This window comes from Anolis sagrei, chromosome 2, assembly GCF_037176765.1.
Source record: "Anolis sagrei isolate rAnoSag1 chromosome 2, rAnoSag1.mat, whole genome shotgun sequence".
Lineage (NCBI taxonomy): Eukaryota > Metazoa > Chordata > Lepidosauria > Squamata > Dactyloidae > Anolis > Anolis sagrei.
Genome location: NC_090022.1, coordinates 130,290,864 through 130,314,137, shown reverse-complemented (window position 1 = coordinate 130,314,137; position 23,274 = coordinate 130,290,864). Strand labels below are relative to the sequence as shown.

Here is a 23,274-nt window from a genome sequence, read left to right as displayed (position 1 = left end):
ACAGTATTTATGGAAGAAATGCTGGTATTGAAAACAACAGCACAGTTTAGGGAAGTGGTTCTCAACCTGGGGTCCCCAGATGTTTTTGGCCTACAACTCTCAGAAATCCTAGCCAGTTTACCAGCTGTTAGGATTTCTGGGAGTTGAAGGCCAAAAACATCTGGGGACCCCAGGTTGAGAACCACTGGTTTAGGGGCTAATCGATGGAAAATTGACAATTGCACAAAGCTGGCGAGTCTTTGGCCTTTCAGATTGCTTGGACTACAACAATCGAGACCTCACAACCTCTGAGGATGCCTGCCATAGATGCCTCTGAGGATGCCTGCCAAGAAACCTACAACAACCCAGTGATTCTGGCCATGAAAGCCTTTGACAACACAATCTAGAAAGAGATTGAGGTGCTGTGGTCCCGAACATTTGGTGGGCCAGACTCTGGAAGCAGACCAATCAGGGTCTCCTTCCCATCAGTCTGGCAACCCCAGCAATGGCTCATTGCTTTCTCCTTTTCCCACTGAGCCCCCCCTTCCCCGCCCACCACACACACACTCACTCCACATCTATGTACTTACCATTCCCAAGATTGTCCCTGAAGCACTTAAGAGAGGGAAGGTATCTCCTCCTGCCTGGAGGGCTTGGATCTAGAATACCAAGAAAGAACTTTGTGATGGCCAATTATTATGCCTGGATGATTTCCCAGAGCTCCCTTCATCAAGGTGACAACTGGGAGATATTTGCCATCATAACCTCAGTTCTGCTGCCAATACCATTGCTCTCTGAATAAGTATTCCAGGATGAGATTGGACTGGATAGGACCCCTACTCACAGGTATCCATTTCAACCCAGAAAAAAGTGCTTTTCCTTTTTAGGAACACACTTCACACTATCTTTCTTAACAAAGTGTGCATATGTGTGTGTGTGTGTGTGTGCGTATATATTCCAAGAAACCATGTTTGGCTGTGGTTTGCTAGTACAGTGTTTCCATGGTTCGCTTTTAGTGGACTCGCTGTTTCATGGGGTTTTGAAAATACTAATAAAAAATATTAAATATTAAATATTTATGTCCAGTGGAGGCCAGGGAGGCCAGGGACCCTGGAAGTGTGGCAGACTGAGGCACAGCGGGGAAGGCCTGCCTCCCTGGCTTGCTGCTGGCTGCGTGGCTCCGGAAGCTCTGCAGAGGCCAGGGAGGCAGGCAGATGTCCTTGGGATGGGCCGGGAGGCGTGTAAGGAAGCGCAGGTAAGAAAATAATATATAAAATATATAAAATAATGTATAAATATTAAAAATAATATGGCGTCCCTACTTCATGGATTTTCACTTATCACGGGTGGTCCTGGAACAGACCTTGCCATGATAAGTGAGGGAACACTGTATTTTTTTTTAAGTTTTTGCTTTTTGCACCTCAACTTGTCAGCTTTTTAAGAGCTAAACAATGTTGGGCCAGGCTGTAGCACAGCTGGTTAATCACCAGTAGCAATACATTACTGCCGACTAGAAGGTGGCAAGTTCGAAGTTCAAGTTGGATTGAGCACCTGACTGTTAAGCCTAGCTTACTGTCCACCTATGCAGATCGAAAACAGCTGAGCAGTTGGTAGAGAAAGAGGAGAGGCATTTTATGACACCATAAAAAGAACAAGGAGAAATACTACGATCAAAAAGTGCTCGGTGTCATAGTGGATGAAGCAATAGCATAACCTCCAGACACCGAAACTGGAAAATGCTGAAGTACCTCTGTCTGTCTTGTATGTCTAAAAATTGAATGTTTGCTGTGTATGTGTGATTTGTGATTTACCCTGTGTCCCCTTTGGGATGAATATAAATACTGTAAGTAAATAAATCAATCAATAGAACAAATAAACTTTATCTCATGTTCACTTTTGTAGACAATACTCATTGGTTACTGAAACACATGTGAATGAATCTGAAATTATCTCATTCTGTATACTACTGTACCACTGCTTTGTTTTAACCAGATCCCTACTAATGGTGGGCAAGGATACATGAACTGCAATTGTAATGGAAGTAAACCAGCAGCTTCTCTTATTCCTATAGGATTCCCTGCTGATTCATTGTAGGATTCAGATTATGCAGAATCAGAATCAGAGCACTAGTGTTGGGGATATCAGTTTGAGCACTGGACTATGACTGTGGAGACCAAGGCTTGAATCCACACTCAGCTATGGAAGCCCACTGCATGATTGGGAAAGTCAGGCTCTCTCAGCCTCTGAAGATGACGAAAGCAATCCCTTCTGAATAAAACTTGACAAAAAATTCCTAAGGCTTATCTTAAGGACCACTATATGTCAAAAAACAAACACAACAACAACAATAACAACAGCCCCATGACTTACTTGTTCCTTATGCAGATCATCATTGGAGAGACCATCCACCTGTAGGAGATTTTTGGCTACACCAATGCTGGGAAGTCCTGTCAGCACACCTAGATGGCAGGCAATACCAAATCCTGGAAAATGAAAAGTAGAAACAGAGTAAATGGAAGAAAAGGACCCAGAAAGACATGCTCTTCATTGGCTCATTGAAGGACAATCAAAGGCCTATTTAAGAGAACTCACATACACGTTGCCAAAGGACAAGCAAATTGTAATAGAAAAGACAAGAAAACGACCCTAACTTCCCAAATCTATACAAAAAATAGGGCTGGTGTCAACAATCAGCATAGCAGGGCACGAGTCAAGGCCAGAACCTCTTTGAGAGGTCTGCTGCAAGGTCTGACAAAACCATTTATTTATTTGTTTACAGTATTTTATATTCTGCCCTTCTCACCCCGCAGGGGACTCAGGGCAGATTACAATGCACATATACATGGCAAACATTCAATGCCATTTAGACATACAACATATATAGACAGATACAGAGGCAATTTAATATTCCAGCTATTCCAGCTTCATGAGGGTATGCTCGATTCTAGCCACAGGGAGAGCTGCCACTTCACCATCCACTTGTGACACTGGGTCCTTTGATGGAGTACTTCCTCATTCTTCTACACCACTGCTGGAAGGTTTTGTGGTGTCATAAATTAGTTAAATTAGCCTCACCACATAAAGCGGTACCTAAATTTCCTACTTGACAGATGTAACTGTCTATCAGGCTGCATAGGTCAACAGCAAGCTTGACTATTAATGGTCAGGAGCTCACTCCGACCCAGGCTGGCTTCAAACTCATAACCTCTCAGTCAGTGATGATTTAATGCAGCTGGTCAGTAACTAGCTGTGCCACCACCCGGTTTAAAGACATAAACCAGCAGAATGGACCATTTCCTGATTAGAATAAATGGGCAGATGTGCCAAACTGCATGCTTCTGGCAGTGTAGATTCCGCCTCAGCCCTGGGGAAGAGCAACATAATATCACTTCCTGCTTTCAGCTACTCCTCTCTTTTTTCTTGATGTTCACTTGCCCTCTTCAAGCAGTGACAAGGTAAGAGGTAGTAGGTTTTACCATGCAACCTGCATTTTCCATCTTAGAAAACGTGTGCAGAGTGGGTCCAGGAAGAGATGGCAAATGTGAGCACTAAGTGGCATCTTCTAACACACTATTTTTCCAAACAATGGAGGCAGATCAGTGACACGAGATCTGGCTTCTCCAAAACTTCCAAGTATGATTATCCACCAATTAGAAATGGTGAGGAAAATCTAGTTCTGGCTAAATAATGATGGTCAAGAACCTTACCTCTATGATGAAGTATACCATTTCCATCCACAAGAAGGACCTAGGAAAGCCACAGAGAGAAAATTGATAAGATAATTTCACAATAATAATTTAGCAGCATAAAAGATTTCAGAAAAAAATAACACTAAAAGCAAAACCAAAAGCAACAGACCAAAAAATGAGCAAAAGCAAATCCTGGTGTCATTATATTTATGCATTTATGCTCTCAGGCCGTTCTAATGTGTATTGTTCCCCTTATTTGTGTGGATGCTCTGTTGGGCTAGGAACCTGTGAAACATTCCTATAAAGTGTCTGGTGGCCATGGGCACAGAATAACCAAAACAGGCAGCTCTGTCCACCCAATGAATGAAAGTAAAGAGTTGAGCTTGGAAAGGTTATTTCTGAGGTATTGCAACAACCAGAATTTTCCAGCCAGCACAACCAGTGATAAATAGATAAATGGGATTTTGGGAGCTCTATCCAAGGGGGGAAAAAGCAATTTTCCATGCTGGAAAGGCTAGCCATTGATAAATATATAAAACCTCTGCTTTCTGAGATTATCAATTGCTGAAAAGAACGAGCAGAAAGGGTCTACTGGGATCATATCTGGAATGTGAGCTTCCTTCCCATAGCCATCTGGCTGACCACTGTGGAATATGAGAGAAATAGGCCACCCGATACTGTGGGACTGCAGCTTCCATCAACCAGAGGGAACATGCTGGGTTGTGGTGCAGCTGGTTGTGACCAGGTAGTGGCGCAGCTGGTTGGGTGTCAGCTGCATTAAAATCACTACTGACCGAAAGGTCATGAGTTCGAAGCCAGTCCAAGTCGGAGTAAGCTCCCGACCATTTCTCTAACTTGCTGTCGACCTTTGCATTCCGAAAGACAGTTGCATCTGTCAAGTAGAAAATGTATGCACCGCTTATGCAGGGAGGCTAATTTACCTAATTTACAACACCATAAAACTCTCCAGCAGCATGCAAAAGAATGAAGAAGTACTCAATCGGTGTCACAAGTGGATGGTGAAGCAACAGCTCCCCCGGTGGCTGGAATTCAAAACATACCCTCGTGACGCTGGAAAGTTAAATAGTCTCTGTGTGTCTGTGTATATATGTTGTGTGTCTATGGCATTGAATGTCTGTCATATCTGTGTGCATAATGATCCAACCTGAGTCCCCTGCGCAGTGAGAAGGGTGGAATACAAATACTGTAAATAAATAAATAAACAACAGTTATGAAGGCTGATGCGGCATGCAGTCCAACTGCATTTAGAGCCAAAAGATAAAGGACCAGATGAGAGTGTGGGTGAATCTTACATCAAAGGAAAGCATCTCACCTGAGGCACGAGGCCAGGTGCTCGCTCTTCCAAGCGCCGCACTGCCTCCACCAAGAAAGGCGCTTCCCTGAAGGCCAGGAAACCCGCCACATAAGGGGCACTCACATCCACCATGCGGCAGTCTTCATACAACACCTGAGACGGAAGGAAAAGGCAGCACAGAGGATGATTTCCAGGCGGAATAACAATTTCTGTACCATGAAGAGAGAACAACATTTGCAAGTCCATTCAGACTGCGCCTGAGGAAATGTCACGCATTTCCTTTGTCTGACAAGAACCCCCTTGAGATCTTCCTCACCCAGCGAGTCTCAAAGCAGGAAAACAACTCCCATGGCTGTCAGCTCACTTTGTCTGTCAGCCTTGAGATTCCGTAAACAATTTTTGTCAGCAAATAACCAAGGTTGGACACATTTTCGTTCTCCCAGAAATAACAAGACGTTGGGACACATTTTTTTCCTTGCAAATAAAGTGGTACTTAACACTGCCCTTTCCCCAGCTCCTCATCTGTTTCTGCACGAACTGCTGAAAAGAAATGAATTCCACAGAAAACATGCATTCATCTGCAAAATGTTAAATAAACAGAAAAGCTTCTGAGAGATAAAAATGATATGTTTTCAAACATAGCGGAGTCTGCTTGAAAACAACTGTAAGTATTGGAAAAGTCTATCCAGGGGTGCTAGATCATGAGGCCGATCGGGGTATAGGGTAGCAACCTGGGCTCGATGGGGTTACACTCCCCCTGAGGACAGAGGTCTGCAATTTGGGGGTCCTCCTGGACTCAGGGTCTTTGCACAATTAAAACTTGTTGCCAACTGCAACTGTACCTCAAGAAGCCTGACTTGACCACAGTGGGCCATGCCTTGGTTACATCTAGATTGTACTACTGCAATGTGTTCTACATGGGGCTTCCTTTGAAGATGGCCCAGAAATTGTAATTTGTGCCAAGGTCGGCAGCTAGGTTGCTAGCTGGAGCTAGTTACAGGGAGCGGACAACACCTCGACTAAAGCAGCTCGCTCCAGTGGCTGCCAATATGTTTCTGGGCCTAATTCAAAGCATTACCTATAAAGTCCTAAACGGTTTGGGTCCTGCTTATCTTCGTGACCCTATCTCCCTCTATGAACTGGTGCAAGTGCTAAAATTCGCCAGGGAGGCCCTTCTCTCTCTCCTCCCTTAGTCACAAGCACAGTTGGTGGGGACCTTCTCAGTGGTGGCCCCCCGACTCTGGAACTCTCTTCCCAAGGATATTAGATTACCCCCCACCTTGTCCACCTTTTGGAAAGACCTGAAGACTTGGATGTTCCAATGTGCCTTTGAATAAGTTCAGCTACTGATCAAGTTTGCCCAGCCCTCATCTTTTGGTAGGATCTCCAGCACTTTATTCCCAGCCCTCGGCCTCACAGTTTACATTGCACTAGCCGTGACCTGCCCTATTAGTCTCAAATTTGCACATGCCCACTTTTCTGAGCTATTGGTTGTTCTTGCTTGTTTATATTTTATGATGTCTTAGATTTTATGTGTTTTATTGTTTTAATACAGTTTATTGTTACATGTTTTAACTATGTTACTTTGCAATCTTGTTTATATTGGGCTTGGTCCCCATGTAAGCCGCCCTGAGTTCCTTCAGGGGGGTGGATGCGAGATATACGAATAAAGTTATTATAGATGTTTAGCTTTAGGAAAATGGAGAATATCATTGTGATCAGCACCACTATCTCTGGTAATGTACGACACCATCTTGAGATAGAAATTTACACATTTACAATTATAACACAGGCTTGCAAAACTAAGAATCCTAACACTTTTTAAAAGAAACATGTATGCTGAAACATGTATTTTTTTAAAGAAATATATATATTTTTTTAAAGAAACATGTAAAGGAATTTGTGTTTCTAAATTCAAAATGATATAAGATTTGCTCCATCATATACATTTTTCACAACTTGGTTTGATATTATTATTTTGTAATAACTCACAAGAATTTCTTTAATGAGCAAAAAATAAACAGTAACAAAGAGGCGAAGTTTTCTAATAGAGTTTCAAGATACTTCCATTTGCTGATAAGAAACACAAAAATCTGTTCAAAAGCGCAAAATGAAACATACTTGAACATCAGTGTTCAGACTTAATCAAAACTAAGTAACAACCAAATCAATAAAAATATTCCATTTGTGAAAGACAATGGACGGTATGACATTTTTACTGTCTCCTTTCAAATCCAATGCCTGAAAATGCATTAAAAGCAGCTACAATATTGAAAACAGTTTTTTTAAATCACAAGTCTCTGTGTTTACTGATAATCAAAAATTACAGCTGCCATAAAAATGCTGTGAGAAATGTCCCATGTTTTTTAACCTGGAGAATTTTGTCTTGCTGGTTGGCAACCCCAAACATCAGAAATATACAACTTCTAAAATGATAAGCAGAACTAACAATAGCCCATACAACTTTATTATCGGTATGCTGAAAATTTGACAAGTATCCTAGAGCTCCCCTTCATCTCACTTCTAAGATGTTGTAAAAGGCTATTCTCAGCCTCTTTATGGAGAGAAACATCTGGATATACCACCAAATAAAAAAGGTAGGTTTTTTTTAGCAAGGAAACCTAATGCCTACATGGTACAGTGGTTTGCGTGTTGGGCTAGAATTCTGTCAGGCTAAGGTTCAAATCATGGGCCGCGGTGGCGCAGGCAGGGGGTTAAATTGCTGAGATGCTGAACTTGCTGACCAGAAGGTCAGCAGTTCAAAGCCACTGAACAGGGTGAGCTCCCACTGTTAGCCTCAACTTCTGCCAACCTAGCAGTTTGAAAACATGCAAATGTGAGTAGATCAGTAGGTACCGCCTTGGTGGGAAGGTAACAGTGCTCCATGCAGTCATGCCAGCCACATGACCTTGGAGTTGTCTATGGACAATGCCGGCTCTTCGGCTTAGAAATGGAGATGAGCACCACCCCCAGAGTTGGACACAACTGGACTTAATGTCAGAGAAAACCTTTACTTTTACCTTTAAGGTACATACTTCATCTCAGCCATGGCATGGCCTGCGATACATTGGGCAAAACACAGTCTTTCAGCCTAAAAGGAAGGCAATAGAAAGCCTCCTCTTGATAAATACTGCTAAGCAAACCTAATGAATTTTGGAACGGCTCAGACAACGTTTTTGGACAACGAAATTAACAGTGAAAGCATTGGTTTTTATATTATTTTAGAGCTCTTTGTATGGCTGTTTTCTATGTTTTCAAGTGTATATTGTTAAGGCGTCAAATGGCTGCCTGGTTGTAAGCCGCCTTGAGTCACTTTCGGGTTCGAGAAAGGTGGGATAAAAATACCTTAAATAAATAAATAAATAAATATGACAGGGCCTAGTTATCTAAAAGACACCAGATCTTTTAGATCAGGCGTCCTCAAACTAAGGCCCGGGGGCTGGATGTGGCCCTCCAAGGTAATTTACCTGTCCTTCGCTCAGAGTCAACCTAAGTATGAAACTACTTGAAAGCACACAATAACAACAACAATCCTATCTCATCAGCCAAAAGCAGGCCCACAGTTTCCATTGAAATACTATTAAGTTTATATTTGGTAAAATTGTTCTTAATTTTAATTATTGTATTGTTTTAAAATGTTTTTTGCACTACAAATAAGATATGTGCCATGTGGATAGGAATTCATTTGTATTTTTTTCGAATTATAATCTGGCTTGCCAACAGTTTGAGGGACTGTGACCCGGCCCTCTGTTTAAAAAGTTTGTGGACCCCTGGTTTAGATTGTTAAGCAGGATCAGCCCTGGTTAGCACTTGGATAGGAGATGGCCAGCAAATGCCGGGATCTGTAGGGTATATTTCAATGGAAATGGCAACACCAACTTTGAGTAATCCTTAACTAAGAAAATCCTTTGAAATTAATGGGTCACCCAAATTTGACAGGGAAAATTGGAAATTTTTATCCTCTTTCCTCTGCTAGCTCAAAGATTCCTTGATTTGCTCTCAATAATTTCATGGGGAAAATGCCCTGCATCCTGAGGCTGTTACCTGGAGGTCTGGGTAGCTGAGCACCACTAGGGAGGCACAGGCCCTCTGGTCATCCCCCTTGAGGTAAGACAGGTCGACTCCCCCAACTCTTTCCAGCCCTGCAAAGGATGGGCTGCTCTGCCACTCCTGCGTATCTTGTTCAACCACATCTGCCTTCAGCCGGCCTTGGTCACTGTATGAAACACAGCAGAACGAGGAAGAATCTGTGTTGTTATGTTTCAGCTGCATAACAAGATATGGGCAAAGAACTCTCGTGCTTTGAATCCCAGATTGTTGGGGCAACAGACAGAAACACCACTGCCCAAGAGGGAGGTATTTATTCCATTTTTACCTGCAGTCAACAAGGTTTTGTAATGTTTCAAAAGTTTTCTCTGCTTGCCTATTTCCCCTCTTTTAATGTATTAGAGCAGTGGTTCTTAACCTGTGACTCCTCAGATGTTTTGGCTTACAACTCCCAGAAATCCCAGCCAGTTTTCCAGCTGGGATTTCTGGGAGTTAAAGGCCATAACATCTGGGGACCCACAGCTTTAGAAACACTGTATAAGAGTCATATATAGAGAGGTCAGCTGTGATCAGCAGTGCTGTAGAATTTGAAGAGGCACGAATAGAGGGCGAAAGAGAGAAACATGCCAAGAGGACCTGGGCCACCTTCCACCTGGAAACCAATGCCCTCACTGCGGGAGAACATGCAGGTCAAGAATAGGGCTCCACAGTCACCTACGGACCCACCGCCAGTACATCAAAGAGAGGGTTGACAATCCCACTCGGAGAATCCTGAGTATAACTATCCTAATCAAATACACACACACACACACGGAACCTTGGGAGTTGTAGTTTGGTGAGGCACTGGCACTCTTGAACAGAGCTGGTATATAAACCTACAATTCAATAGTTCTGAGTCATGGTAGTTAAAGTGGCGCCAACCTGTGTCAATTCCACAATATGAATGTGTCCAAATTTGAGCACCTCTTGTCCATATTTCTGAAGTACTGAATAATCGAAAATGAGGCTGAGAAAGTGGCACATTTACTTTCTGATGGATCAGTGTGTACCAACTTGATTTCAGGCACGCAATTATTTCAAATATTCCGTATCAAATTACCTTCCCACTATGTGTGCATAACGGGCATATGAGACACAAATTAATTTCACGTCTAGAGCTGGGTCCCCATCTCCAAGTTATATAATTATCTCCAAGTTATAAAATGAAGTAACTTTTGGCAAAGACAGGTTTTTCCAAAAGCCATAACATTTCTTGCCCCAAGCATTCCAGATAAGGATAAGTCAACCCTTATCTTCAATGTAAGCAAGCCTAAAATAAATATTTGAAAAACTGTTCAAAGTGCAGAAAGACACAAAACTGTAGCAGGTTAGCACTCAGCAGAGATCAGATTAGGCAGAATTCAATTTCCTACGCCCTGATCAAGAGTTGCTTCTATACATTAGAATGAAGGCAGTTTGACAACACTTGAACTGGGTTGGATTTGAGTTTTCGGGTCTGTCTGGCCATGTTCCAGAAGCATTCTGTCCTGGCGTTTCGCCCTCATCTATGGCAGGCATCCTCAAAGGTTGTGAGGTCTGTTAGAAACTAGAAAAGTGAGGTTTGTATATCTATGGCAGAGGCTGGAAACTAGGCAAGTGGGGTTTATATATCTGTGGAATGACCAGAGTGAGAGAAAGAACTCTTGTCTGTTTGAGGCAAGTGTGAATCTTGCAATTGGTCACCTTGATTAGCACTGAATAGTCTTGCAGCTTCAAAGCCTGGCTGGTTGCTGCCTGGGGGGATCCTTTGTTGGGAGGTGTTACCTGGCCCTGATTGATTCTTGTCTGGAGTTCCCCTGTTTTTGGAGTGTTGCTCTTTCTTTACTGCCCTGATTTTAGAGTTTTTGTTTAATACTGGTAGCCAAATTGTGTTCATTTTCATGGCTTCCTCCTTTCTGTTGGGATTGTCCACATGCTTGTGGGTTTCAATGGCTTCTATATGTAGTCTGACACTTGAAAGTGCAATGGAAACCTGGGAGATGCAATCTTAAATCGTCTTGAGCCTCCTCTGCCAAAGAGTGAGAAACTCCAGCTCCTAGTAAATAATAATAATAATAATAATAATAATAATAATAATAATAATAATAATAATAATAGATGATGATGATGATGATGATGATAAAAATAATAGTATCCCATAGCACTGAGCCTGGGCGTCAAAGTGGTGTCAAGCCGCATTCATTCCACAGTGCAGGCTGCACCCGAGAGAGGGCGCCCCTCTTGGACGCCAAAGGCAAGGCGGCGCATCTCCCTGGGTGGCGGAAGAGAGAGAGATTTCAACGCTGCTGAAATGAAACGACGCGCCCCCGCCTTGCTTCCGGCGGCAGGAAGAGCGCCTCCCGGGCCCCCAAGAGCCCCAGCTCCTGCCTTTGGGGAAGGCTTGGGCGCAGAGCCTTGCAACGTACCGTTCCCAGCCCCGCAGCGTTTCTTCCTCCAGCGGCGGCCCGCTCTCGCTCCGACTCTGAGCCATTGCTCCGGGTCTCTTCCTCCTTCCTGCACGGCGCCCTTGCCCTTTCCCTCCTCCTCTTCCGCACAGATCGGGCACGCCGAGGAGAGGAGAACCAAGGGCCGCACTTGCGAGCACAGTGCTTCTCAGCCTGTGGGTCGCCAGGTGTTTTGGCAACTCCCAGAAGCCCCAGCCAGTTTACCAGCTGTTAGGATTTTCTGGGAGTTGGAGACCAAAACATCTGAGGACCCACAGGTTGAGCACCACTGTGCTTGCAGCTAGGCGCAAGGCATGGGCAAACTTTGGCCCTCCAGGCGTTTTGGACTCCAGCATCCACCAATCCTAACAGCTGGTAAATTGGTTGGGATTTACCACTTGTCAGACTACACACCACTTGTCCGACTACACAGAGAAGCCGTTGAAATCCACAAGCATGTAGGCAATTTCAACAGAAAGGAGGGAGATGCACACAATCTGGCTACCAGTATTTTAAACACTCTCAAATCAGAACAATAAATAAAGAGCAATACCTCAAAAAGCAGTGGAATGCCAGACAAGAATCAATCAGGGCCAGTTTACACCTCCCGGTGATAGTATGATAGCTGGGTCCAGAAGCTCCGAGCGCTACACACATTCTGCAACCGGTTATGAATAAGGGAGAGCAGCAGCACACTGAAGGCAGGAATATACTTTGTAGTTGCATTTGCTAGAGCAGGGGTCCTCAAACCAAGGCCCGGGGGCCAGATGTGGCTCTCCAAGGTCATTTACCCGGCCCTCACTCAGGGTCAACCTAAGTCTGGATCAACTTGAAAGCACACAAAAACAACAACAACAATCCTATCTCATCAGCCAAAAGCAGGTACACACTTCCCATTGAAATACTAATAAGTTTATATTTGTTAAAATTATTCTTCATTTTAATTATTGTATTGTTTTAAGGTTTTTTTTTTACATTACAAACAAGAGATATTGAGTGTGCATAGGAATTCATTTTTTTTTTCAAATTATAATCCGCCCCTCCAACAGTTTGAGGGACTGTGATCTGGCCCTCTGTTTAAAAAGTTTGAGGACCCCTGTGCTAGAAGGAAGGAAAGGGGGGAAGGGTTAGGATAAGGTTTAGGGAAAGGGTTAGGGTAAGCTTAAGTTTAGGGTTAGAGTTTGTGTTAGGGTAAGGTTTAGGGCAGGGGTCCTCAAACTAAGGCCCGGGGGGCTGGATACGGCCCTCCAAGGTCATTTACCCGGCCCTTTCTCAGGGTCAACCTAAGTCTGAAAGCACACAACAACAACAATCCTATCTCATCAGCCAAAAGCAGGCCCACACTTTTCATTGAAATACTATTAAGTTTATATTTCTTTAAATTGTTCTTCATTTTAATTGTTTTTAAGTGTTTGTTGCATTACAAATAAGATATGTGCAGTGTGCATTGGAATTCATCCGTGCTTTTTTTCAAATTATAATCTGGCCCTCCCAACAGTTTGAGGGGCTGTGACCTGGCCCTCTGTTTAAAAAGTTTGTGGACCCCTGGTTTAGGGTAAGGGTTAGGGTTTTACCATTAACGAACTCTTACATTCCGACACATGTTACATTCTGTGTTGTGCAAACAGCACTCCCAAAGGAGCGAAGTGGCAACAGCATAACACTCAGAGCTTCTGGACCAGCTATCATACTATTACCTACCTCCCAACAAAGGATTCCCCTGGACAGTCGGCAGCTAGGCCTTGAAGCTGAAAGGCCATTAAATGCTAATCAAGGTGGCCATTTACAACTTTCACACTTGCCCCAAACAGACAAGAGTTCTGTCTCCCATCCTTGACATTATTCCAGTTATAGAAACCCCACTTGCCTAGTTTCCAACAGACTCCTCAACCTCTGAGGATGCCTGCCATAGATGTGGACAAAACATCAGGAGAGAATGCTTCTGGAACATGGCCATATATCCTGGTAAATACATAGCAACCCAGTTGGTAGGCTGTTAAGAATTGTGGGAGTAGAAGACCAAAACAACTAGAGGACCAAAGTTTGCCCATGCCCAGTTTACACTCATGTGGCCGCCCAACCAGAGGTGGAATAACTCATTGGACACTCACCATGAAAGTTCACTCTAGTTGGTATTGATCCATTTTCACCACCTCAGATAATGGATTAGTTGATGAAATGATAAAGAAAGCTGGTATTGATCAGCTTTATTGAGAGGAGGATGAAAGGAGGAGGAAATAAAAGAAAAAGGCAAACAGGTTTTCATTTTTGCTTGGGCTTTTATGGATGTAAAGCCACTTCTTTGGATGTAGTATTGGGGGTCCTTCCACACAGCCCCATATTCCAGAATATCAAGGCAGGCATTTCCACATTATGTGAGTGTGAATTCAGATAACCCAGTTCAAAGCAAATATTGGGGGATTTTCTGCCTCGATATTCTGGGATGTGGGGCTGCATTGTGATGTTTTGGTGCTAAATTCGTAAATACCGTAATCACTACATAATGTTAGCGTGTTATTGAACTGCTTTTTCTGTCAGCTTGTTGTAAAACATGATGTTTTGGTGCTTAATTTGTAAAATCATAATGTAATTTTATGGTTAGTAGGCTTTTCCTTAATCCCTCCTTATTATCCAACATTTTTGTTTATCCAACTTTTTGTCAGCCCGTTTATGTTGGATAAGCGAGACTCTACTGTAATTTTGTTCACTGCTATGGAAATTATTATTATTATTACTATTATTATCTTTATTTATACCCAGCTAACATCTCCTGAAGGACTCGGTGTGGCTTACAAAGGCCAAGGCCTCAATAAAACAACAGCATAACAAATACAACAATAAAACTCATAAAGCAATCCTGGAGTTGCAGTCTTACGAGGCCTGGAATTTGTAATTACAATTTTATTTCAGGAGTTTATTTTTTTTATCTTCCTTTATAATTTCCTTGTTTAAGGACTGCAAACTGAAAATAACTTCATGTGTATCCAGGATGATTGAAATGTTCTGCAACTGAATTTTGATTGTTGACATTTGTAACTTAAGATTTGTGTCCATTTAATTACACAAATCTAGACTGTCCTGTTTGTCCAATGTAGAGCGTAGGGAGGCATTCCTGACATATATCACTTTGGAAGAAGGCAAATAAATATATCCCTACTGCCAGATTGAAATTATTGCCCCCTGCAATATATTGCCTCAAGAGTAGATGTGGGGATAGAGTTGGCATTTGGGTTTGGCAGGGTCTCATCACTCAATACAGTGGTTCCCAACCCTGTGGTCCGTGGCCCATCAGTGGTCTGCAAGAACTAAAATATGGTCCGTGGCCTCACCGTTACACCATTGCAACAAGAGCAACTGGTCTTGCAAAACCCTCTTTTAGTGGCAAGGCTGATTAAATATGGTTTTCTGTGGGCAAGCAGATTGTGACAACTGGATGGCATATGCTCTGAACCAGCAACTAGAGCTGATGTGGTCTATCCAATAATTTTCTGAATCAGCACTCCAAATAACCAAACCAAATCTAAAGTTGACCAAAAACTGATTCGTAACCCTTTTGGTATTACTGTTGGGGAGTGGTCCCTGGTCAAAGTGGTCCCTGGTAAAAAAAAAAAAAAAGGTAGGGAACCACTACTCTAATACCATCCATCGGCGCATCTATGCTGACCATATAATGCAGTTTCAAATTGCATTATATCACAGTGTCGATGGGCCACATGTTATATATTTTGCTGTGAGTACAATAGGCAGAATATCCTCATATCCTTATACCTTAGGGTATAAGGAGACTTGCCTTACAATACTGAGACCCTAGATTTAATATCAATGTCTTCAAAAATTAGTCTCTGCACATAATAATAATAATAATAATAATAATAATAATAATAATAATAATATATTCTGCCCTATCACCCCTAGGGTACAGAATTGTTCTGGTTGGTCCTCTAGATGTTTTTGTAACACAGAATTCCTGTCTACTGCCCACAGCAACTGGGGCTTCTCAGAAATGAAAGGTTTACAGCATCTGCATGGCTCAAATTTGGGAACCATAAGTGAAGCTGTTATCTCATAAATGATGTTCACATAGTACCACTGAGCAGAACAAATGATAAGTTGAAAGCAAGCTTTTTATGGAGAAAAGCTTGTCATAAATTTTTTGAAGTCTACCAGCATTGATTATGGAATTGTAATAAAAAACACAACCCACAAAAGAGCGGGATAAATAAATACTCCTCTAAATATGAACGATTTTCGCAGCCCAAGTTCATTATACCAATATTTTCTCTCATCAAAATGTATGTACAATCTGAAGACACAACAATGTGAATTTTTGGCAGCAACAATTTTTATTTAAAGAAGAAAAAAAATAAAAAAAATATTCTGACACATTTGTTAAACATGGTTTTTAAGCTGACATACTGGTAGCTACACTATTATGTCAATATAGCAAGCTGCAATCTTAGTTCAAATGGTATTACAGTAAATGCATAATCCAAAAGGATGAGTGGGAGTGAATCACTCACTGTTGCATTATCTGTTGCATTATGAATGCTTTCATGGTAGACGGCCCTGCTACAGATGCACAACTTCCGAGGCATTAATGTGTTAGTGCAAAATGAGCTGAAAATTGTTTGGAATATACACTCAGGGTGAATTTGGTATCCAAAGATTGCCAATAAATTTTGGCTTTTACTTAGAAAAACAATGCTGTTCTAGCCCTTAAGAAAACTCAGTGCACTGAAAGCAGTGTACATGGTATAGCTACTTATTCATACACTTTTTATTTCTAAAGCATACACAAATAGAGCAACAGCAAAACATGGTTAGGTAAAGTCATGTTTAACGAAACAGCTAAATTTTTACATTCCACATTGCCATTACCCTGAGAGAATAATTATAAAAAAATATTTTAGTAAACATATTTAACAATGGCAATAATATTGACATTGGTCTTGAACAGGAATAAAGGATCCTTCATATTGTTAACCAGAGCAGTAGTTCAGAGGTTTAAATATTATTTTCCTCAACACTTGCTGCCAGTCCTTGTCTTTTCACAAGATACTCAAAGAATGTAATTGCTCTTTAAAAAAAAATCCCAATAAGTCAATCCATGGCACTCCACTTATAAAAAAAACCTTAATACAAATCATAAATGCATCAGTGAGCCAAATATAATACAAAATTGTGTTAACAGAACCTAGTAGGAGTCCAGCCTCTTGGTCAGGTTGTGAATATAGAAAACCAGTCTCTTGATAATATCATTTCAAAACTCAATGTAAATGTAAGAAAAAGTGTCGGATTTCACATAAGAAAACAAAAAAGGCAGGGCAGTAGACTAGAGACAAACCCAATGCATCACCTTATAGAAAAAAACAGGCGAGGAGGCAATCCAGTTCACTAGGTTTGAGGCATGTGCTGAATTGTATTTGCAGAAGTGGCCTGACCAAATTCAATTACTGAGCTCTCAATGTGCCTTGTTCAGATGTCAGAGAAACAGATGGCAAGGGGAAAAAATTGGAAAAAATGTTGTCCCTGATAAACAGAAGGCAGTTTTGGTAGCATTTAGGAAAACTAGAAAACCTGAGTTAAGAAAACAGTGCTTTGTTTCTTGCCCAGCTAAAGGAGCTCAAGGAGCAGGAAACATCTTAGTAAGGCATTACATCACTTCAGACCTGTCCTGTAAACTACACCCAGTTTTACTATTTCATGGTTGTTCAAGGGTGCTATCAGAAAGGCTTTATTAGTTCAAATGTAGTTGATATTTGACAAGCATATTTAAAGAATTTTATCTTAAATTTAAAAAAGAAAACCCTCTTTTTAAGGGAAAAATTCTGTTTGTGTGTCACTGTTTTTTTTCTTACACAGTGGAATACTACTATATTTTTTTTGGCCTCATAGTATTTATATATATATATATATATGTTTGTATTGTGCTTGGAGCTTGAAAAAGAATCCTGCAACCCCTTTCCTGATCATTTTGGAAAAAGTGGGAGGGCAGCCTCTGCCCAAGGGTTGTGCTCCACTAATCAAGCCTTCGATCTCTTTTAAGAGCAGCAGCCACTTTCCAGGCAGCAACGCAGTGGCAGAGCAGGATCTCTTCCGGGAATGTCTCCAGTTCATCCGCGAGGGTGATGCTCTCTTTGCCTTCCAGGTATGGAATCAAGGTATCCTTGAGGCTGGAAAATAAAGTTAGGGAGACTCAGCAGGCATATAAATAGCTTTTTTTGTTGTTGTTTTTTGCTGAATCACTGGGTGAAGAAGGTGTACTTCACTGGAAGTAGAGAACCTAGTTCTGGAAAGTAATAGGATAATAAGCCGGTAAGCAACCTATATAGAGCTCTGGAGGCTCTTACCTCCATGTGGGTCTGAATTCTTCTATGGCTTGATCATATTTGAGCTTCAGGATGATCATTTCATGCAACTCTTGGAGGAAGGATTCCAACCCAAACTGGATGAGGAAGGCATTGAGGAGTTTGGTGTTTTCTGCAGCAAGTTCAGCTTTGTAGGATATGCTGATCTCCACAAAGGGATCCTGGAAGGTACAGAGAGTGGCACCGTTAGAGGAGGAAAACAGAACAGTGGAAGAAATCCCACCTTATATGACCACCCGCTCACAGTTTCCTACCCTTTTCAAACACAACAGCTGCTCAGATTTATGGCTAGAAAGGAGCTGCCACAGTGCAATGGAGTGCTTCAGCTGACACCGACTCAGTGCCTGAAAGAGAAAGATATAGAAGCTGACTTCTTTAAAAAAAAAAAAAAAAAAAAGGTCTATTGGGAACAGAAGTGATAAAGATGGAAATAAGGAAAGATCTCACTAGACCAATGCGGACACACTGGACTGCTTCCTGGGGTCAGTTCCATGGACCAGATAATTTTTAAATCAAAAAATTACCTTTATGTATTTTTATATTCCCTAAAGTCTACACTGACCTTCCTTCCTCCCCTCCCCTCCTTTCCCATGGCCATGAATGTGAAAAAGAGCTCTCCTTAATCTATCCTGCTAGGGAACTCATAGTACAAGTAACCTTACTGTATCTCAGTGGCTGCATTGCAGGTGGTTTCCCACTACGGATTGCCTCTGGCCCATTTTTCACAAGGTCCCGAGTTGTGCCCACCTCTGAGACGTAAATGCCTTGAATCAGCACAGTACTGATATATGTGGAACATTTTTAGCTAGTTGGAGAATTCCAGGTGGTTTGTAATAGAAGGAGATTTAAAAAATGTAAGATGAAATGAACATAAGAGGCCTGAACTACAACTCAGACCACAGTTACATGGTGCTCTAGCAACCCTCCAGGTACATGGGAAACACAGAACAGCTATGGGAGACTCACCAATGTGAGAAACAATGTGATGAAGAGAGTGCTTGCAATGGGGAAGCCAATTACTATCCTTGGCCTGTGAGAAACTTGCAACTTTATCCTGACCCACTTGAATTGAGACTGATCCTCTTGCACTCACCTTGAGCACATGAGCACTTGTCTGACTGCTCATCTGCAATGTGTTTTCAACATAGCCTGTTAAAGTCATCTCTGGGTCACCTCCAGCCATAGCCAAGAAACCTAAAGTTATTTCAGTGACAGACAGGGCTTCACAGATGTCACTGTAGGACTGCAACTCCCCAATGAGCATGCTACTTGTAGATTTTGGAAGGTAGCTCTGTAATTCAAAGGGATGAAAAAACGAATACATCAACTTTAATCACTGCTGCCCTTTGTTGTAAAGAGAAGACTTGTGTCTACGATTAAACAACGATGTAGCAAATAGGCCTTCATAGCAAATACTCTCTTAACATTATGCTCAGTCTCTACATCCCACTCCTGTTCTACATAAGAAGGGGAGGTTATAGAGTGCTATTTGCAGAGTTAAAATCCACGGGCACTTTGCACACACCTAAATCATTAAGGAAAGAGCCACAGGATGACACTTATCAGTGAGCAGTATGGAGCTGATCCCAATTTGAACAGGGTTGATCAGGAAACAAGTCCAACCACTTTCTGGAATTTTTTCTGTCCTCACCTGGGTCAGCTTGCTCTTGATATCTTTGAAGAGATGCTCATAATTTCGGTCATGCCTGTACACAAGAGTGGGAAGGCCCTACAACAGAAAAAAGTGGTGGCCTGTGAGTTGGGAGTCGGATCTCTCAGCAAAGCAGGAGGTAAGAAACAAAATTAGGCTTCTGTGATACATACTGTCAGTGTGATCAAGGGCTTCCCCTGTAGGAATCGGCTAATGACCTGCTGCTGGATCTTTTCCAGGTCAAACTCCTGGATGGCCTCTCCTCCTTTCTCCATGCTATAGTGGCAGTTTGACAGAATCAGTGGCATCAAGTCCCTCTCTACCTCGTAAGTGATCACATGGAGATCTGCCACTTCTGCAGGGCTCACTGAGTACCTGTTGGGAAGGGAAGGAAAGGAGAAGGAGCAAGTCTGTTTTAGCACCAACAAGACTCACTGCCAGCTACAGTAAACAGGGATTTTGGCAAATGCAGAACATACCTGTTGGCATCTGTTGTGTATTTCTCTGTGGTATAGACAAAGTCATTGTGTAGAGCAATGAGGTAACTGGCCAAGGCTGTGGAACACAGTCCTAGACCTCGCCGGCGAGGCAAAAGGATCTCAAGTTCGTTCTCCAGAGTCAGGTCAGCCTCACAATATCCTTTGGGAAGTTTAATTTCACCTGCAGTGTGGCAACAAAACAACTCTGAACAGCAAACCCAAAGCCACTGGTAGATATCCCTACTTTCCTGTTAAAGCATTTCCCGTTAAAGCATTAATTGATGTCGTATTGTAGACTATTTACATGTTTCTAGTGAGAATTGGAAGACTAGGACATTCAAGACAAAGGAGTGCAACACATTGTGCTGTGCCAATTAATCTTGAACATGAAAGAGGAGCCAGTGCTGGAGAAGAAGAGAACGCAAACACACACACACACGCCAAGTCTCACTTTTAGGCTGTGGTAGCGAAGAATAAAATAATAATAATAGGGAGGGAGAGGCCCAGCAGAAATATAAAGAACTAGTCTTCCATAGGGTGATACTAATCTTACTGTTGAATTGTGGTGTAAATAGAATACTCACCATTGGTTTCCAAGGATGATCTCAGCTTATTCCACACATCCAGAAATGTTTTCACCCTGCTTCCCAGAGTATGCCTCATGCCTCCTGCCAATACCATACAATACATTCAATATGGGAAAGTTGTGTTGCTCCTCTTAAAAGCAGCTCCACTCCCCGCCCTCTTCACAAGAGAAAGTTCTGGTCCAAAAGGTTACAATGTAAAAGCAGCCCTGATCAAGCTGATCAAGATCTGATCTAGTTTCCCAAAGTAGCCAATCACATACACTTATGTAAAGCAAGCAACACAGCTGAGAACTACATATTAAGAGTTGATTGGGGTAAACTATAGAGGTGATGCAGATATTTGATCTGGATCAGGACCTTGTTAACAGCTTGCTTATTTTAACTTTGATTGTAATGTATGTTGTATGTTGTATGTGTTAAATGTGTTGGTTAAATGTTTTGATGCGGCCGATGGGCTAATCAATAAAACATATGTATGTATGTATGTATGTATGTATGTATGTACACTTATGATGTGCTAATAGGGAGACAAAGGCACTGTTTCAGGCTAGGATGCCAAACACTCAGATAGATCTATCCAGAATGAATGCATCTAATCAAAGACACTGGAATCATCTTTGTAACTCACTGCAGCAAATTCCCTATATTATTCATGCATTGTGGGATGTTTAAGAATATTTAAGCAAGCCATGCTTGCTAGTCAAATGATAACTGATGCAGACTGTTCCTACTGCTACATCAGTTTTATCAACTTCGATATAATTTGATTAACATTAAATTTTTGTACATCCTGTTCATTCATTTCAGCAGCAGATATTTTAAAATATCAATGGTTCTACCACTAAAAGCTATGGTCCTACAAAAAGTATAGTTTTCATTGCAGTTTGTGCCATTTATAGATAAATAGTAGCCACATTTGCCTTGATGATGCAAGATAGTAGAAGAGAATGGAAAATTGTGAATTAAACAACCCTAAAGGTTTCCTGGAGAAAACAGATTAAGTCTTGCAGTGGCTGATACACAGACATTTTGCAGAGCCCACACACTCCTCAATTGCTCTAAAATGTTGATTTTGAAGCTTACAACCTAGTATTAAGGTCTTCTGGTCTCGCTGCTTGTAGGCTGCTTATTAGACCTATGGGGCAGTGTGGGGTCTCACCTGAAGGAAGGCTGCCAAGAAACTCTCCTATTGTCCCATGTTCTGCCTCTGGAATGTTCTGGAACCTGTTCACTAAGTCCTTCTGCAAAGTCAGAATATCTGGCAAAAACTTCACCAGTCTAAGTTCAGCTTCCTAGAAACCAAATAGTGCAAATCAGAGAAGCCAAATTACTTTCAGTAGGCAAAACAACAAAAAACGGTTGGAACATTTATACACAGCTTCCCATAGGTTGCAGCACATTACATAGAATCATAGAATAATAGAGTTGGAAGAAACCACATGAGCCATCTAGTCCAATCCCCTGCCATGCAGAAAAGCACAACCCAAGTATCCCTGACACATGCCCATCCAGCCTCTGTTTAAAAGTTCCCAAGGAAGGAGTTTCTGCCACTCTCTGAGGCAGAGAGTTCCACTGTGAACAGCTCGTATGGTCATAACGTTCCGTCCTAATGTTCAGATGGAATCTCCATTCTGGTAATTTGAACCCATTGCTCCAAGTCCTACTTTCCAGGGCAGTAGAAAACAACCCTGCTCCCTCTTCCTTATGACACCCTTTCACATATTTATACATGGTGATCATGTCTCCTCTCAACCTTCTCCTCTAAACATACCCACAGGGCATGGTCTCCAGAGCTTTCATCATTTTTGTTGCCCTCCTCTGGACACCTTCCAGCTTGTCAATATCTCTTTTAAACTGTGGTGTCCAGAACTGGTCACAGTATTCCAAGGTCTAACCAAAGCAGAATAGAGAGGCACAATGACTTCTCTCGATGTAAACATTACTTTTGATGCAGCCCAAAATCCCATTGGCTTTTTTAGCTGCTGCATCACTGTTGCCTCATATTCAACTTGCTGTCCATGAAAACTCCAAGATCTTTTTCATATGGACTGTTGACGAGCCAAGCCTCACCCATTCTGTATCTTTGCATTTCTTTTTTTCTGCTTAAATGTACTATTTTACATTTGTCCTTGTTGACATTCATTGGACAGACCAGATCAACTCTAGTTTCATAGATATGATTATCATGGTTTTTAATGGGTGAGCAGATGGCAACTGGTAGATGTTCTGAATCTTAAAAACTAGAGCTGGTAGGTGGAAAACTTGTGCCATTTTCAGAATCAGAAGATCAAATATAGCCAGAAACAGGCTAACAACTGGGGCACCAAAATGTGTGCTGACCAGTGTTATAAAGAGTACTTAACGTTTTCACTGCCCAACACCTGGGCAATATATCCTAAGATAGGGCTACTATGAAGTATTTGGGCATGCCCACCTTTTGTAGAAACTTCCACAAGATGGGTACAGCATCCTTGTCACTTTTTTGCTGGACAACATGCCCCAAGTACTCAAGTGAGATTCTCTTTCTGCAGCTCCACATCCTGGAACAATGCACTATGCTGTTCTTGGGCAGCTTGGACAGGAAAATTACTGGGTCCCCATATATTATTTTCACTACTGGGTTGGAAGAGATTCTCTCATCCTCATGGATTCGTTGATTCAGCTCCAGAAGGGTTTTGTCCAAAAGCTGCATGGAAA

The 23,274-nt window shown here is 42.0% G+C and overlaps 2 protein-coding genes across 6 annotated transcripts in view; both read right to left on the bottom strand.

Annotated features, from left to right (window-relative positions):
* Window positions 1–11,610, bottom strand: part of ENDOV (endonuclease V) — a 29,640-nt gene extending 18,030 nt beyond the window's left edge. For 3 of the 4 annotated variants that reach the window (XR_009630707.2, XM_060764309.2, XM_067463863.1), the window contains exons 1-6: window positions 11,475–11,608; window positions 9,028–9,199; window positions 5,002–5,136; window positions 3,687–3,726; window positions 2,350–2,462; window positions 570–638 (exon numbers count right to left, since the gene is read on the bottom strand). Coding sequence is in view for 3 of the 4 variants with exons in the window: in XM_060764309.2 (XP_060620292.2) it covers window positions 570–638; window positions 2,350–2,462; window positions 3,687–3,726; window positions 5,002–5,136; window positions 9,028–9,199; window positions 11,475–11,539 (594 nt within the window). In the remaining variant the exon portion in view is untranslated. Of the gene's footprint in view, window positions 1–569; window positions 639–2,349; window positions 2,463–3,686; window positions 3,727–5,001; window positions 5,137–9,027; window positions 9,200–11,474 lie in introns of all 4 variants that reach the window. The other variant, XM_060764310.2, reaches the window with a different exon arrangement.
* A 4,202-nt stretch (window positions 11,611–15,812) lies between these two features.
* Window positions 15,813–23,274, bottom strand: part of RNF213 (ring finger protein 213) — a 132,420-nt gene continuing 124,958 nt past the window's right edge. For both annotated transcript variants that reach the window (XM_067463861.1, XM_067463862.1), the window contains exons 57-66: window positions 23,012–23,263; window positions 21,737–21,869; window positions 20,575–20,658; window positions 19,991–20,171; window positions 19,685–19,886; window positions 19,512–19,589; window positions 18,954–19,151; window positions 18,115–18,204; window positions 17,843–18,021; window positions 15,813–17,665 (exon numbers count right to left, since the gene is read on the bottom strand). In XM_067463861.1, coding sequence (XP_067319962.1) covers window positions 17,512–17,665; window positions 17,843–18,021; window positions 18,115–18,204; window positions 18,954–19,151; window positions 19,512–19,589; window positions 19,685–19,886; window positions 19,991–20,171; window positions 20,575–20,658; window positions 21,737–21,869; window positions 23,012–23,263 — 1,551 coding nt within the window. In that variant the 3' untranslated portion in view covers window positions 15,813–17,511. The remainder of the gene's footprint in view (window positions 17,666–17,842; window positions 18,022–18,114; window positions 18,205–18,953; window positions 19,152–19,511; window positions 19,590–19,684; window positions 19,887–19,990; window positions 20,172–20,574; window positions 20,659–21,736; window positions 21,870–23,011; window positions 23,264–23,274) is intronic.